The sequence below is a fragment of the Lactuca sativa genome, chromosome 6 (genome assembly GCF_002870075.4).
Source record: "Lactuca sativa cultivar Salinas chromosome 6, Lsat_Salinas_v11, whole genome shotgun sequence".
Classification (NCBI taxonomy): Eukaryota; Viridiplantae; Streptophyta; class Magnoliopsida; order Asterales; family Asteraceae; genus Lactuca; species Lactuca sativa.
Genome location: NC_056628.2, coordinates 199,090,891 through 199,108,800, shown reverse-complemented (window position 1 = coordinate 199,108,800; position 17,910 = coordinate 199,090,891). Strand labels below are relative to the sequence as shown.

The window sequence follows — 17,910 nt, the reverse complement described above, 5'->3', positions numbered from 1 at the left end:
GAGTGGCAAACTCAATGAATTATAATTTCAAGTAACGCACGTTTACCATTTATATATCAATTGTTTTGGAATTGTGATTCTTTCTATACATGTATATTGCACAAGGGATTAACTAACTTGAAATTTTGAATTAGAAATATCATACATATTCTGTTTTAATGTTCTTTGGAATACAAAATGTTTCAAAAAAAGTAATCAACGGAAGCAAACTACTTGATGTCTGCTGAAAAAAACTAATCGATAAAAGAATCCATTCGCCGAAAAGAAACTATTCACTTTCCTCTTACTAGTGTTCACTATTTCGATAAAACTGAATTATCCAATTGGACATTTCGGATTAGACTATTTGGTTCAGATAATCAGATTTTTGAATTGGTTTTTAGCAAAATCCAATATTATTTTTGATTCCGGTTGGTTTTGGGTTATAAAAGAAAAACCGAATAGTCCATAAAAACCAATATCAATTTATCATTTTCTTTTATTAAATGTAAGTTAATTTTTAAATAGATTCGAAAGTATTGCCCAAGGTAGTAAAAACGCTCGACGTTAGCTAGTCGGTGGAGTGGGATAAAGGGATTAATCGACTAGACGAAGATATATCGAGGACCATTAATTGTTAACTTTTTGAATTTAAAAAAATTAAATATGACTAATATCATATCAAAGTTCATAAATACCACTAATCTCTATTCTAATAAAAGAATAGTTTTAATCTCCTTTTGACAAATGTTATCATATTAAGTCTCATAATTAATGTAGATTTTATTCTTCTTATGTCATGTGTCATCCTATTATACCACCTAATTAATGTATGTCACTTGTCAACTTACTAATTCTTAATTTCAAATTTTAAAATTTAAAATTTCCACTTTAATTACATTAAATTAATAACATAAAAATAAAATTAATATAAATTATAAGGTGATGGAATTTCATATATTTATTTAAATTAACGATTAAATTTTATATAACTAAAAAAATATCAGTTAATTAATAATTTATTTAAAATAATTGATTAATAATTTTGAGTTCTCACTATTAAAGTTTAATTTTGTAATTGTGGTTTCCACGTGTTATAAACTAGTTTACTCTAATAAATGAAAGTTTTTTTGTCACATGTCCTCTTCTTATTCATTTGGACACATGTCATTTTCTAAAAATTTTAAATTTTTTATTTTCCACTTGTCATTTCATTGTATTTTTCATTTTGATAAATTAAAATTCCACATTTAATATTTAAGGCAATATATATGTAAGATATTTATTAGAAATGGTTTATATATGTAATGTATTCAATACATTAAAACCTCATTAATTTTAATAATTCAAAATTTTTCTCATTTTTCTTATAAATTCAAATTTTTCAAATTGTTAAAATTATATATTTAATTCTTTTTTTAAATAAACCCATGTAATACATGGGTCTCACACCTAGTATGATAACAAAATAGGTTAATATGATTAATACAACACTAATCATGCATCAAATAGTGTCCATTGAAATAAAACTTTTCCAAAATGTTAAGATTTCATCATTTTATAATGTTTCCCTCATTATGTATCTAGGGATTAATCGCTAGGCGCCCTCTAATCGGTCAAGTAGCGCCTAGGGATTAATCGAAACCTAGTCGGGATTTTTACAACAGTGGTATTACCCAATAAAAACCATGGTTCTAAAAAAACGTGTCATGGCGTGCCATGGCGCAAAGCGTGGTGTAGCCGTTACGAAAACGTCCAAGACGGGTTTGTTAAGCGTGGCACCCAAATAACATGTTAAGGCGTGTCTTATCGCGTTATGGCACGAGTTTTTCACAAGGCGAAGGTTATTTCGATTTTTTTTTGTTTTTTTTTTTCGTCGGGCCTAAAATAATTGAGTTTTGGTTAATTTTTTTATATTAAATATTAATATAACACTTCTAAAAACTACATATATTTGATAGAATTCGACAATTATACGATTTATCTCTTTTAATTTACATAAAATAATCATGCCTTGAAAAACGTCATGACTCGTCAGGACTTGTCATGACTTAATTTTGACCTTGCCGACAAGTCAGCCTTACGTTATTTAGAACTTTGATAATAAAAAAAAAATAAAAAAAAAACCCTAAATATGTACTTCTCGATATTTTTATCCATAGAATATTAAATGATAACATATTTTTCTTAAAGGTTATTCATAAATTTTAATTCATAACTAAACAATTTACTTTTGTTTAGAGTTGTCTAACATTCAAGTTATATAATTTTTAAATGTTCCGCTTCTTGAAAATCAAATTGTAAAAATCGATCCAACCAAATTGTAATTTGGTTCGTTCGTATTAGATTTGAATTTAGTTTAGACCGGTCGGATCCGTGTTTTGAAAACCTAAATCTATTTGGATTCATTTGTTTGCATCGGATCGAAGTGATTTATCCAAACGAACAGTGGTATATTTCACTAACAAAACATATAACTTTACAAATAAATCTTTGTTTCCAATCTATAAGTAATAATTATACTTTTGAAATTTCAATATTTTTTTACTTTAGTAATATAATAAAGAATAAAAATCTAATCCTAATCCTTCAATCTCCCGGCTATACACAAGCTTCGATACCTGCATTTCCAATGTCCATCCAGGGCCGGTCCAGACGGTGGGCAACCCGGACGACCGCCTAGGGCCCACGACTCAACGGGGCCCAAAATTTCTGGATTATATAGTGTGTATATATATATATATATATATATATATATATATATATATATATATATATATATATATATATATATATATATATATATATATATATAAACCAATTCTTACCAAAATTATTTTTAGGGCCTAAATTTGGTTCAAACTCAAACTAGCTCAAAAGATAAACAATTTGACTTGCTTGTTATTGCTAATTGAACGTGATTATAGTGAAGAATAAATGATTTTTTTAATCTACTCTAATAAATGAAAGTTTTTTTGCCACATGTCCTCTTCTTATTCATTTGGACACAGGTCATTTTCTAAAAATTTTAAATTTTTTATTTTCCATTTGTCATTTCATTGTATTTTTCATTTTGATAAATTAAAATTCCACATTTAATATTTAAGGCAATATATATGTAAGATATTTATTAGAAATGGTTTATATATGTAATGTATTCAATACATTAAAACCTCATTAATTTTAATAATTCAAAATTTTTCTCATTTTTCTTATAAATTCAAATTTTTCAAATTGTTAAAATTATATATTTAATTCTTTTTTTTAAATAAACTCATGTAATACATGGGTCTCACACCTAGTATGATAACAAAATAGGTTAATATGATTAATACAACACTAATCATGCATCAAATAGTGTCCATTGAAATAAAACTTTTCCAAAATGTTAAGATTTCATCATTTTATAATGTTTCCCTCATTATGTATCTAGGGATTAATCGCTAGGCGCCCTCTAATCGGTCGAGTAGCGCCTAGGGATTAATCGAAACCTAGTCGGGATTTTTACAACAGTGGTATTACCCAATAAAAACCATGGTTCTAAAAAAACGTGTCATGGCGTGCCATGGCGCAAAGCGTGGTGTAGCCGTTACGAAAACGTCCAAGACGGGTTTGTTAAGCGTGGTACCCAAATAACATGTTAAGGCGTGTCTTATCGCGTTATGGCACGAGTTTTTCACAAGGCGAAGGTTATTTCGATTTTTTTTTGTTTTTTTTTTTCGTCGGGCCTAAAATAATTGAGTTTTGGTTAACTTTTTTATATTAAATATTAATATAACACTTCTAAAAACTACATATATTTGATAGAATTCGACAATTATACGATTTATCTCTTTTAATTTACATAAAATAATCATGCCTTGAAAAACGTCATGACTCGTCAGGACTTGTCATGACTTAATTTTGACCTTGCCGACAAGTCAGCCTTACGTTATTTAGAACTTTGATAATAAAAAAAAAATAAAAAAAAAACCCTAAATATGTACTTCTCGATATTTTTATCCATAGAATATTAAATGATAACATATTTTTCTTAAAGGTTATTCATAAATTTTAATTCATAACTAAACAATTTACTTTTGTTTAGAGTTGTCTAACATTCAAGTTATATAATTTTTAAATGTTCCGCTTCTTGAAAATCAAATTGTAAAAATCGATCCAACCAAATTGTAATTTGGTTCGTTCGTATTAGATTTGAATTTAGTTTAGACCGGTCGGATCCGTGTTTTGAAAACCTAAATCTATTTGGATTCATTTGTTTGCATCGGATCGAAGTGATTTATCCAAACGAACAGTGGTATATTTCACTAACAAAACATATAACTTTACAAATAAATCTTTGTTTCCAATCTATAAGTAATAATTATACTTTTGAAATTTCAATATTTTTTTTACTTTAGTAATATAATAAAGAATAAAAATCTAATCCTAATCCTTTAATCTCCCGGCTATACACAGGCTTCGATACCTGCATTTCCAATGTCCATGAGTCCATCACCGCCTCTCACCTGCTTCTTCCTCTTACGGTTCAAGATTCCGGTGACTCAATCTTTCACTTCCGGCAACCGCCTCCTTTTGACCTTAACTTTCTCTCTCATAGCCTCTCCCAATCGTTCATATCCACTCTTTATGTTCAATAACCCGATCTGAAACTTAACGCGGGTGAGATCTCAACAGGCATGAAGGGTACCAATGGAAAAACCACGCTCCTCCAGCCACTGTCTTGTCCTCTCTCACTGAACCCTGTTATGGATAACACATGGAATCCCCAACAGATTCGATTTTAAACATCTTTCCCTAAATTGATTGGATTTTGATTTTGTTTGCCTAAACTACCAGATCAACAGGCGGTGGAGTTTTCCGGTAATACTTTCTATTGATTTTGCAGGTTTCATGAAGATGTCCATGTGGCATTGGGTACAATGGCGAAGGTTGCAGTGGCGATGAGTGGAAGAGGATCACAAAGATTGGCAAAGTCTGAGGACATAAAAAGGTGTTTATCATAGAAGAAGAGAAAAGAAGTAGGTGGTGGTTTCATAGGAGAATGAAGGTGGGATGAGGTAAAGGGGGTGGGGCCTGTATTGTTATTATATATATATATATATATATATATATATATATATATATATATATATATATATATATGGAGTGGTTCAAATGAGAACCAAAAAAGGTTAAGAACCGTAAGAACCTCTAACTTTAGATGTTTATAAAGGGTTTAGGGTAACCGTAAACCCTAAACCCTAAACCCTAAACCCTTTATAAACCCTTAACCCTAAACCCTTTATAAACCCTTAACCCTAACCCCTAAACCCTAAACCCTAAACCCTTTATAAACATCTAAAATTAAAGGTTCTTACGGTTATTAACCTTTTTTGGTTCTCATTTAAACCTTTACCTATATATATATATATATATATATATATATATATATATATATATATATATATATAGATCCGGTAAGAATTTTTTTTTTTGTAGGAAGGTAAGAAGTTTTTTTTCTACATATTTTTTTGACGAACAAAAGAAATGAATCACTAGATGATTCATTTGTAAGATGTTTCACAAGAAAAAATTGCCAAAAAAAACATCTTTATGATTCATTTTTAAGTAAATTAAGAAAAAATTTACTTTTGTGACAATTTTAGTGAATAACAACGAAGTCATTGTATAAATGAAGAATCATCTTACAAATGAATCATTAGATGATTCATTTTGTTTGTTCGCGAAAAAATATGTAAAAAAAAAACTTCTTACCTTTCTATCAAAAATTTCCTTCTTATTTGATCTTGAATATATATATATATATATATATATATATATATATATATATATATATATATATATATATATATATATATATATATATATATATATATATATATATATATATATATATATATATTAAAATTATCCTAACTTAGCTAGTAATCTTCCTAGACTTTGTTATTATTAATCAACAAGGTTAAATTAATCAAAAAAAGAAATCAATAAGGGTATAAATTTGATTTTAGGTAATTATATCGAACCGTATGGACTATCCGTGTAATTTGAAAAGAGACTCTATAAAGTTGTTATCGAACTCAGTGTAAAGTGCAAACTCGAACTCAAATGATTCTTTCTAAATAGAAACACAAACACCCCTACGCCACCATCTGCACCACCCCCATCCCTTCTTTCTCTCTCTTGCCGGCTTGTTGCAGAAAATGGATGGCGTGATCGATATGCAAACAATTCCCCTGAGAACCGCCATAGCCATAGGCGGCACGGCTGTCGCACTTGTGGTTGCTCTTTACTTCTGGTTTCTCAGAAGCTATGCCTCTCCCTCTCATCACAGCAACCATCTCCCTCCTGTTCCAGGTACTCCGATTCTCTGATATTTGGATTTATGTAGATGTATGTATGTTCTACTCGGTTCTAACTAACAGTTTGTGGAGATTCGTATTATACAAATGCGAAATTGATATGAATTTTGTTGGTTCTTTAGTTGATTTGATCTTAATACCTATCTGTCTGATTGATGATGATGATGAATTTGTAAGTTTGATGACGAGTGAAATTGGAATTGGAATGTTTCAGAGGTGCCTGGGGTACCAGTGTTGGGGAATTTACTGCAGTTAAAGGAGAAGAAACCATACATGACTTTTACAAAATGGGCAGAGATGTATGGGCCTATTTACTCCATTAGAACTGGAGCCACTTCCATGGTGGTGGTTAGCTCCAATGAAATCGCCAAGGAGGTACTCTTCCCCTTCTCTCTAATATTTTAATAATTAAACAATTATTAGCATGAATTAGACTGTGAGAGCCAGGTTTATTTAATAATCAAATGTTTAAAACATATAAAATAAGATTAAGATAATAGATTGTTCGTAAGATGTGTAATATTTATTAATAAATAAATAGATAATTTTATATTCACTTGTATTCATAGTTTATTCCTTGTTTTTTTTTTAAATGCTTTTTCGGTGTAAGAACAAATGTACTATTTGTCTTTTATTGGATTTTGGATCGAATTACGTGTTTTCCTTGTTAAAGGATCTATTTGTAAATTTATTTATTTATACATTAATAATTATTAATTTAAATGTTTTTTTTTCTGGGATGAAGATGTACACCGTTTAATTTTATTGAAGCAGTTAACCAAAACGTCTTTTAATCAATAATAAAATATATAAGAATTCCTTTATTAATACAATATTGAGAAAATGATTCTCAATCACGGTTAATTTTGCTTGCTGTTATTTCTCGAAGGGTAAATTGGTAGATTTTGTAAAACACTAGTCCCAATAAGAAATAATATATTTTTTTATGCCTTCAACTAGATAATGTTATATTTGCCGACTTCCCACTGCCTTTTTGCATGTATAAAATACTTTATTTAACATTTTCGAAATAATAGATAATTGTTTTATATAACCATTACATAATTACAAATTTAGTAAAACAAAATTACTTTATATAATTTATTGTTGTTGTGTGTTACTTAATATTATATTTCAAACATGTATAATGTTTTACCGATTTAACCATGCATAAAACATTACTACAAAATGTAGTAAAAACTACTTTATCATAAATTAAATTAATGTAACATACTTTACTCTAATGTGTAAATTTATATATCTATTGCATTTAATTCAACGATTTGATTAACATATGACTAATAAATGCACAATATTTGGTATAGGTAGTTGTTACAAGATTTCCATCAATCTCAACTAGAAAGCTATCATATGCATTAAAAGTCCTGACCGAAGATAAATCCATGGTTGCTATGAGTGATTACAATGACTATCACAAAACCGTAAAACGCCATATACTCACCGCTGTCTTGGGGCCAAATGCCCAGGTTCGTCACATTAATTTTTGCAGTATCAACAATCACAGTGTCAGAGTTTCAATTCCAATGTCGATTTGATTTCTTCAGCACACACACAACTGTCTACCTGATTTACTTCTCACATGATGACCTTAGGAAACGACAGTAACCCTTTTGGCCTATATGGCTATATTAACTACTTTTTTTTTATTTTTTTTCAGAAGAAATTCCGTGCTCATAGAGACACCATGATGGAGAATGTTTCAAATGAACTACACGCGTTTTTCGAAAAAAATCCTAATCAAGAAGTGAACCTCAGGAAAATATTCCAATCTCAACTTTTTGGACTAGCAATGAAACAAGTGAGTTATCTTAATGCAACAAAAAATACAATGGGACAAAAGTAAAAAAGTTGAGACATGTGTGTCTGTAGAAAAGACAAAAATACCCTTCTCGTCCTCATTATTGAATGTAACCCTAAAAAATCTGTCTAGTATGTCATGTCATGCGTAACAAACACAGTCTGAATAATAATTCAAGAAAACATAAAATATTGCATGATACTTTTACAGGCATTGGGGAAGGATGTTGAAAGCATATATGTGAAGGATCTAGAAACCACCATGAAAAGAGAGGAAATCTTTGAGGTATTAGTGGTTGACCCAATGATGGGTGCCATTGAAGTTGACTGGAGAGATTTCTTTCCATATCTCAAGTGGGTCCCAAATAAAAGCTTTGAAAACATAATCCATCGAATGTATACCCGAAGAGAAGCTGTAATGAAAGCCCTTATTCAAGAACATAAAAAACGTATCGCATCAGGCGAGGTAATTTTGTGTTTTTATTTCCATAGATTATATCGTTCTTGCTAATAATAACTTTTTTGTTAATTAATTAAATAACAGAAGTTGAACAGCTACATTGATTACTTGCTATCAGAAGCACAAACATTAACAGATAAACAGCTTCGTATGTCTTTATGGGAGCCAATTATTGAATCATCAGACACTACCATGGTCACCACAGAATGGGCAATGTATGAGCTTGCAAAAAATCCAAACATGCAGGTTGGTTTGTTTTTTTTTTCTTTAAAAACACATGAATTAATGAGCTAAATAATTTCAATTTGATTTTTTTTTTTGTTAATTCATTTTAGGATCGTCTGTATGAGGAAATCCAAAGTGTTTGTGGATCAGAGAAGATCACAGAAGACAATTTATCTCAGCTTCCATACTTATATGCTGTTTTTCAAGAGACCTTGAGAAAACATTGTCCTGTTCCAATAATGCCCCTGAGATACGTCCACGAGAATACAGTTCTAGGAGGCTACCATGTCCCAGCTGGAACCGAGGTTTTTCTCCTTTTTTTTAGAAAGAAAAAAAAAATATAGGTTAATATATATAGAAGGGTAAAATGGTCATTTACTGAAATTCTAGTAACAGGTTGTGAATTATTTTGTTGTGTAGGTGGCGATAAATATATATGGATGTAACATGGATAAGAAGGTGTGGGAGAATCCTGAAGAGTGGAATCCTGAGAGGTTTTTGAGTGAAAAGGAGAGCATGGACTTGTATAAAACAATGGCATTTGGGGGAGGAAAAAGGGTGTGTGCGGGTTCTCTTCAAGCCATGGTGATTTCATGCATTGGAATTGGAAGATTGGTGCAGGATTTTGAGTGGAAACTGAAAGATGATGCTGAAGAAGATGTGAATACACTTGGGCTTACAACACAAAAGCTTCATCCACTTCTTGCTCTCATAAACCCTAGAAAATGAAAAGTTTGTTCTGTTTTGTTTTGTTAGTTACGAAGAAATCAATGTTTTTGCAATATTTATATATAGATTAATATATGAGTATGAAAACTTTCGTTGGTGTCAAGCTTTAGAGTGGAAATGTTGATATATTATAAGTACAATTACCAAATGTGTGGGAGACAAATCAAATTATTAGAAAAAAAGGTCTTTATTATGAAAAATATCATGATGAGATATATATATAATTACATTTGTTCCAAGATTAAGGAGCCATATGCTTAAACTTTGAATTTAGATATTTCAAATATAATGTTATAATAAGAAAGAAGTTGAAAGTATCATGCTATAATTGGGTTTATTTTTCAAGGTTTAATGTCCTAATAATTTTTTCAAGTAAAATGTTATAATAGAAAGAAATGAAAGAAGGATGCTACACAAAAACAAATGAAAGTACGTTGCTATTTCTTTCACTTTGCCAATATGAGAAACCCAAGGGTTTGTGTTTTGTAACAAGAGATAGGAATTAGTAATACAACCGAGGATACTTGATTAGAAAATGTTCCCATTGAGAATGTCCATGAAGATAGCATTATTAATCATTATTTTTATTGTCACATTTAAATATTAGGTTAAATAAAAGTTGTAACGCGATTCCAATGAATTGTTTATTATACCATTCTATTTTATTTCTTCCTATTGCATACTTTGAAAGACCTACCCCAAATATAATAATGTCATCCAAATAAAAATATTTTTCATTGCTATATTGAGCAGAGCTATCAGTATAATGTTTAATAATGAAAAAAATTGAAAGTACAGTGCTATAATTAGATATATTTTAAAAATACAATGCTTAAAAATAAAATAAAAAATGAAACTACAATGATATAATAACAAGAAAGAAAAGAACATCATAAAAAAAATAAATGAAAGCACTTTGTTATTTCTTGTGTTTATCCAAACAATAAATGGAAGCATTTTAATAGAATATGTGATAAGGCCAAAATCCAATCCGGCTCTCATTGATATCGGTGTATATATATACAAAACAACATTACATTTGACCACCTCATAATATAACATAATTACAAAAACAGACTAGTCTAATATACCCCCTCAGTCTAAGGTGGAGGTTCACGGATGCTTAGACTGGACCGGAAATCGTTAAACAAAACTCGTGGGAGGCCCTTCGTGAAGATGTCAGCGAACTGGTACCGGGAGGGCACATGTAACACCTGAATCTGGCCACGTTGCACTTTTTCACGAACGAAATGAATGTCGATTTCAATGTGCTTTGTACGTTGATGTTGAATCGGGTTTTGAGAGAGATAAATGGCGCTGACATTGTCACAATAAACCAGTGACGTGTGTTTTGGTGGCATACCAAGCTCAAGTAATAGGTTACGCAACCAACAGATTTCAGCTACGACATTAGTGACCTCTCGGTATTCTGCCTCGGCGCTGGAGCGAGAGATAGTTGTTTGGCGTTTGGAAGACCAGGAGACCAAGTTGTCCCCTAAATAAACGCAATAGCTAGAAGTGGATCGCCTGGTGTCTGGGCAACATGCCCAGTCTGCATCGGTGTAGGAGACGAGGTTGGCTGGGGAGCTCGTAGACATGTGTAAGCCCATGCGAACGGTGCCTTTAACATAACGGATAATGCGTTTGAGAGCATCCCAATGAGCATTTTTTGGGGCGTGCACACTTGCATGCACACTTGCTGGACAGCATAAGAAATGTCGGGCCTGGTGAAAGTCAGGTACTGAAGAGCGCCAGCAAGGCTACGATAGGTGGAGGGATTATCGATAAGACTGCCTGCGTCACTGCTTAGTTTTCCCGCTATATTGACCGGGGTTTGTACTAGATTGCAGTTCTCCATTTTGGCCCTGGAAATGATATCCGAGGCATATTTCTCCTGAGAGAGGAACATACCAGCAACGTCTCGCTTGACAGAAATGCCAAGAAAATAGTGTAAGGGCCCGAGATCTTTCATAGCGAACTCAGATGACAGACATGAAAATAGCCGGGTGTACAATGACGTAGAAGAGGCGGTGAAGATGATATCGTCCACATAAGGAGAGGTGGGGTTGTAAGGAGAGGTGTGAGGAAGAGTAGGAGGGGACGATGTAGTTTGGGCGGTGGGATAAGAAACTGAATCCCAGACAGTAGGATGTACGTCAGATTGGAGAAAGTTGTATGTTGGTGGAGACGAATGAAGTGTGGCGAATGGCAAGACATGTTCATCAAAAATGACATGTCGAGAGATAATGATTTTATGGGAAGAAAGATCATAGCATTTATACCCCCTATGATTGGAGGGGTATCCGAGAAACACACAATGGGAGGACCGGTTTTGAAGTTTGTTGATGGAAGTGGAAGGTGTTAAAGGGAAGCATAAGCAGCCGAAGACTTTAAGGTGATCGTATGTGGGGTGTTTGCGAAAAAGAAGAAAAGTAGGGGTGGAGTAGTGTTTAGATTTGTGTGGAAGTATGTTGAGAATGTATGTGGCCATTTGAAGGGCATGGTGCCAAAAAGAGGTGGGCAAAGAGTCATGAGAAAGGAGGGTGCGAACCATGTTGTTAATTGTGCGAATGGTTCTTTCGGCTTTTCCATTTTGAGGTGATGTGTGAGGGCAAGAGAATCGGAAATCCATGCCGTTGGATGTACAAAAAATGTGAAAGAATTGGTTGTTGTATTCCGTTCCGTTATCACATCGAAAGGTTTTTATTAGGCATTCAAATTGAGTGGTGATATGTTTGTGAAAAGCAAGAAAGATGGAGAAAACTTGTGATTTGTTAGACAGGGGAAAAGTCCATAGGTAATTTGTGAAATCATCAATAAACAAGACATAATAGTGGTGACCTCCCGAACTAAGCACGGGGGAGGTCCAAAGATCATTATGGACAATATCAAAAGGTAAACAGGTAAAAGATGTAGAAGCATAAAAAGGTAATTTTATTTGTTTTCCAAACACACAAGACTGACATATGTTTTTATTGGAAAAAGAACGAACAGAAATAAAGTTGTTTTTATTCAAAATGCGTAAAGAAGAGGAGCTAGGATGTCCCAAACGACGATGCCAAAGGTCTTGAGACAGAGCAGCAAAAGCAGACGGACTAGTAACTTGTGCATTTGGTTGTGTGAGAGGGTAAAGATCTCCGGTGCTATCACATCGCAGGATAGGAATCTGTGTCCGGTAATCCTTCACAAGTAAACCAAAAGGGTCAAATTCAACGGCAACGGAATTATCTGTTGTAAGGCAACGAATAGATAACAAGTTTTTAATAAGATGAGGAGCATGTAAGATATTATAGAGTTTGAGAGGAGGGAAGGGAGGTGGAAGTGTGGCGTGTCCGGAGCCATGTATCGGAATGTAAGAGTCGTTGCCAACAACGATACGATTTGGTCCGCTATTATTGAAATAAGTTGAGATTTTACCTGTTGTGTTTGCCATGTGATTTGTCGCGCCCGTGTCAGCGTACCAGTTGGGGTCGGGGTTGAGTGCCATGGTATGCATGGCTTGCTCAATGTTGGTAGGGGTGTACAAAGCTTGTGAGGTGTAAGCATGTGCCGGAGAAGGGCCGAGAATGCCGGCGGCAGGAGGGCGTGTCATTGGGTATCGCTGGTGTGGTGTAGTGGGATAAGGAACCGGTGGAGTGGTCCATGTTGGTGCATTCCAGAAATATCATGGAGGTTGTTGGGAGTAGGAGAAACCGCGCCCACGTCTGCGTCCCCTTCCTCTGCCCTGTCCACCTCGACCCCGTCCACGATAAGATCCATCCGAATGGCCCCGATCAGAGGACCGGGGCTGCTGCGACTGAGAATATGTTCTGTTGTCCCGCTGATCAGAGGAGGTTGTGTCGGCGATGTTCGCTGCTGGTGCGGTGATGGAGGCAGTGAGGGCGGTGGCGGGTGGGTTATGCAGCGATTTTCTGGTTTCCTCAAGACAAAGTTTAGAGCGGGCGGTGTAGAAGTCGGGTAACGGAGTGGATTGTTGGAAAAGAGTGGTGATGTTGTCGTATTGATCTGAGAGCCTGGAAATAAGCTGTAGAACAAGCCGCTGATTGTCTACAGGAGCCTCGACATTAGTTAGCTGATCAGATAGATTTTTGACTTCTTGGCAATATGCCGCCATGTTAGGAAAGTTTTCGAGCTTGACATTTGCGAATTTCTGATGAAGGTGGAAAGCACGGGTTGGTTTACTGTCTATAAAGATGTTTTTAATGGCCTTCCAGGCGGCAGCAGCGCTGGTTCTCGGTGAGAGAATGGTTATGAGGAGATCTTTAGAAATCGTCCCGTATATCCATTGTAACACAATGGCATCCAGGTGTGACACTGTTCATCGGCTTTAGGATCTTTTTCTTTGGCAGAAGTAGATGAAGCAGGTGGAATGATATGATCAAGAACCTGGAACGCAATGTGTATTGGCTGTCATCCGTATCAAGGAGGATTGGTATGTAATTCTTGATGTTCGTGACAGTGACTGCAGGGTGAAGGGGGGCTATCGGTCCTGTCATTAGAGAGTGGTGGAGGTGATCAAAAGAAGAAGAACGAGAAGAGAGGGAGAGAGGCGATTAGGGTTAGCGCCAATTAGGAAGGGACGTAATACTCTGATACCATAATAGAATATGTGATAAGGCCAAAATCCAATCCCGCTCTCATTGATATCGGTGTATATATATACAAAACAACATTACATTTGACCACCTCATGATATAACATAATTACAAAAACAGACTAGTCTAATACATTTTGGTATTTCTTGTGTTAATCCCAAATATATCCGTCAAATATAAGAAACCCAACTTAATGAAATTAAGTTGCTTAATGGAGCTTTTAGTTGAATTGTTAATTTAAGGGCTCTTTGATTGCCTTCTGACCCAATCCAGATGTTTTTGTTGACTAGTTTGTGTGTTTGATGCCATGGGTGAAGATAAACAAATCTCTCGGAAGAACTTTGTCTTGTAGTTGGAGTGCACTTTTAAAATGTATGTTTTGTCAAAATGTGAATCATGGTCCAAGAAAGAACTTCATCTTTACATTGATATTTTTGGTCTGATATTTGGATTGAATTTAAAATATAATAACTAAGACAATTTCTTGGCACTGATGTTTACTTTTTCTAAATGGAAGAAAGGCCGGTTGTTTTTTGTTTTATAAATTTTCTTTTTTCTTCTAAAATAAGAGAAAATGTTCACAAATAAAAAACAACAAAATATTTTCTCAAAGTCAATAATTTGGTTGCTTTCCTTCGAAACAAAAGTTGACAGGTGTTAATATGGGTGATAGTCATCCCGCGCGAATACGTGGTCAAACAACCAGGTTCTTTACTTAACAGCGTTGCCCAAAATGTCGACCTTAAAATCTTCCGATCACACCATCTAATTGTCATCGATCGATCTTCTCCGATTTCAGTCTCAAAAACAGAAATGGAGATTCAGCAATCAATCACCAACCAAACTCAGGTCTCAATCAAACTCGCAAGTCATCTCCTTTCCAAGATATCCGTCAACTCCAACACTGTATTTTCTCCCCTTTCCATCCATGTCCTCCTCAGCCTAGTCGCCGCCGGTTCCAATGGTGAAACACTCGATCAGTTTCTCACTTTTCTCAAAACAAACTCCCTCGACGACCTCAACTCCCTTTCTTCGCATATCGTGTCCTCCATCTTCGCCGACGGTAGCCCAAGTGGTGGCCCTTGTTTATCCCTCGCAAACGGTGTTTGGGTGGAGCAGACCCTTTCTCTTAAACCTTCTTTCAAACAGGTGGTCGACATTGTTTACAACGCCGCTTCTAATCAAGTCGATTTCCGGACCAAGGTCAGTTCTCTGTTTCTTTTCTAAGAATTCAAGATCAGAAATTGGGGGTGTTAGTTATAGATTAACAATTTAACATATGTACTTTTTGATAACCAAATTGAAGGCTATTGAGGTAGTCGATGAAGTGAATTTGTGGGCTGAAAAGCAGACCGGTGGCCTGATCAAAAAGCTCCTTCCTTCAGACGCCGTTGACAACACCACGAAGCTCGTCTTAGCAAACGCAGTCTATTTCAAGGGAGCTTGGAAGGCGAAGTTCGATCCATCAGAGACAAAAGACCACGACTTCCATCTCATCGACGGTAGCAAAGTTCAAGTCCCCTTCATGACCACCATGAAAAAGCAATTTGTAGGTTCCTTCGATGGTTTCAAAGTCTGTAGTCTTCCGTATTTACAGGGAGAAGATAAACGCCGTTTCTCGATGTACTTGTTCCTCCCAGATGAAAAGGATGGGATCCCATCTTTGTTACAGAAAATGGGTTCTGAATCTGACTTCTTGGATCGTCATTTTCCACGCCGAAAAGTAATCGGACAGTTTTTAGTCCCGAAATTCAAGATCTCTTATGGGTTTGAAGCTTCTGAGATGTTGAAGGAACTAGGTCTGGTATTGCCCTTCACCGGTGGAGGGATGACTGGAATGGTGGAAGCCTCATCCTCCATGGGTAGAAACTTGTGTGTTTCAAGTATTCATCATAAAGCGTTTGTGGAGGTGAATGAAGAAGGTACGGAAGCTGCAGCGGCGACTGTAGGTGGTATGATGCTCATGTCGCTGATAACTTACGAGAAGGTGGACTTTGTGGCTGATCATCCGTTCTTGTTTGTGATTAGAGAAGATGAAAGTGGAGTTGTGTTGTTTATTGGACAGGTGGTTGACCCTCGTGATTCTTGATGCGGTTGTCAAAATCAGAACCGATATGATATGGTTGAAGTGTTGAAATTTATTTTATGTTTTATTTTTGTATTTTTTGTTATATTTTGTAAACAGTCGATTGTTCTTAGACAAAATTGCAAGAATGATTTGTGGAATGTCCAAAATTGTAACTTTGGACCAAACAAGTTTGGATTAGCATTAATGGTCCAAAAGTTTTCATTTTGTTACGAGTTTGGTCCATTTTGGTTTTAAATGGTGATTTTGCCCTTTGCATTTTTGTTTTTTTTTAATTTTTTTATTACATAAATGAAAAAAGAAAAGAAAAAAAATTATCTCTCACACATACATACACTCTCTCTCACACACACACACACTTACTCACTTACCGGTGGAACCTCTCATCTCCTCACCTCTCTCAGGAAAACACACACTAAAAAATACCCTAACTGCCACCACCATCCGCCATCACTGCCGTCGTCACCAACCTCCGTCGCTCTCTTCATCTCCGGCGAACCAGAATCACTTCTATTTGTCTTCCATCCAGCCATCATGTTCGTCGCCACCACGACCACACAACCTTTGAATCTGACCTAATTCCCACACCACCATCTCCGATCTGTTTCAAATGCTACTTTTACGAAACCCTAGCGTCACCACCATTCTCATCCATTACTAGGGTGCGTCGTTGTTGGAGAATGGGAGAAACGAAGTTAGGGTTTGCAGAGGTGACAACAGCGGCTGGAACGAGGGGGAACAAGTCATGGCTTATGTCGTCCTCCCTCCTAAACAACCACCGCATCTAAAAACCCTAGTAGCAGTGAATTTATGACGAACACTACCATTTCAGGTCTGGTTTCAAGCACTACCTCAGATTTGTGAGAGGGGGGAGAAGAAGAAGAAGAAGAAGAACAACAACAACAACAACAAGAAGAAGAACAAGAAGAAGAAGAAGAAGAAGAAGAAGAAGAAGAAAAATGGTGTTTCAGATCTGTGAGAGAGAGAACCGATTTTTGGGTTTTGTGTGTGTGTTTAATCTGTTGAAAAATCGATGGCTGTTAGTGTTGATTTGTTTTTGTGTTCTTCAGATTTCATGTGTTTGTATGTTCATCTGATTTCGTGTGTGTTTGTTCATCTGTGGGTGGTGGCGGACGGTGATCGAACGGTGGTGGTAGATGATCTTCAGTGTTCTTGAGGAAGAAACGAGAGAGAGAGAGAGAGAGAGAGTGTGTGTGTGTGTGTGTGTGTAAGAGAGAGAGAGAGAGTTTGTGTGTGAGTGAGTAAGTGAGAGAGAAAGGGTATTTTTTTCTTTTCTTCTTTTATTTTTGTAATAAAAATGAATAAAGAAAATACAAAGGGTAAATGTGACATCCCCTAATTTCTCGGCCAGAAAAGACCGATTTAATTTATGCTTTTTAAAATAAAATCAGAGAAATCTTTTTAAAAGATGTTGTGGAATTGGTCCCCAAACAACATATGATAAAAGTTTATCAAAATTTTCTTTAAGAAATGTATAGTTTCATTTTATATCAAAACCTTGGGATGTCATGTTCCGATACAGATCAAAAGCATAAACAAGACATTATAAGCCTTTCAACAGTTATTTACAACTACTGGCTTATAATCCAAAAATCTCTCGTCGTCCTCCGACTATGCTCGGGGTCCACTACC

General features: G+C 34.9%; 3 protein-coding genes across 3 annotated transcripts; 2 read left to right on the top strand and 1 right to left on the bottom strand.

Moving 5' to 3' along the window:
* Positions 1 to 6,071: 6,071 nt before the first annotated feature.
* Positions 6,072 to 9,683, top strand: LOC111901864 (ent-kaurene oxidase). Its single transcript, XM_023897731.3, has 8 exons — positions 6,072 to 6,339; positions 6,559 to 6,719; positions 7,670 to 7,831; positions 8,023 to 8,163; positions 8,374 to 8,628; positions 8,707 to 8,868; positions 8,958 to 9,152; positions 9,268 to 9,683. Exons 1-8 carry the CDS (start codon positions 6,186 to 6,188, stop codon positions 9,574 to 9,576), a joined length of 1,539 nt encoding a protein of 512 aa, XP_023753499.1. The 5' UTR covers positions 6,072 to 6,185; the 3' UTR covers positions 9,577 to 9,683.
* Positions 9,684 to 13,240: 3,557 nt separating this feature from the next.
* LOC111901545 (uncharacterized) lies at positions 13,241 to 13,690 on the bottom strand. The gene has a single exon (XM_023897411.1). It carries the CDS (start codon positions 13,688 to 13,690, stop codon positions 13,241 to 13,243), a length of 450 nt encoding a protein of 149 aa, XP_023753179.1.
* Positions 13,691 to 14,886: 1,196 nt separating this feature from the next.
* On the top strand, positions 14,887 to 16,464 carry LOC111901855 (serpin-ZX). The gene is made up of 2 exons (XM_023897719.3): positions 14,887 to 15,374; positions 15,478 to 16,464. Exons 1-2 carry the CDS (start codon positions 14,985 to 14,987, stop codon positions 16,258 to 16,260), a joined length of 1,173 nt encoding a protein of 390 aa, XP_023753487.1. The 5' UTR covers positions 14,887 to 14,984; the 3' UTR covers positions 16,261 to 16,464.
* Positions 16,465 to 17,910: the final 1,446 nt, after the last annotated feature.

Coding starts and splice junctions, on each gene's coding strand:
- LOC111901855 (XM_023897719.3), top strand. CDS start 14,985: ATGGAGATTCAGCAATCAATCACCAACCAAACTCAGGTCTCAATCAAA. Junction 15,375..15,477: donor AAGTCGATTTCCGGACCAAG/GTCAGTTCTCTG, acceptor ACCAAATTGAAG/GCTATTGAGGTAGTCGATGA.
- LOC111901545 (XM_023897411.1), bottom strand. CDS start 13,690: ATGGCGGCATATTGCCAAGAAGTCAAAAATCTATCTGATCAGCTAACT.
- LOC111901864 (XM_023897731.3), top strand. CDS start 6,186: ATGGATGGCGTGATCGATATGCAAACAATTCCCCTGAGAACCGCCATA. Junction 7,832..8,022: donor TCTTGGGGCCAAATGCCCAG/GTTCGTCACATT, acceptor ATTTTTTTTCAG/AAGAAATTCCGTGCTCATAG. Junction 8,629..8,706: donor AACGTATCGCATCAGGCGAG/GTAATTTTGTGT, acceptor ATTAAATAACAG/AAGTTGAACAGCTACATTGA.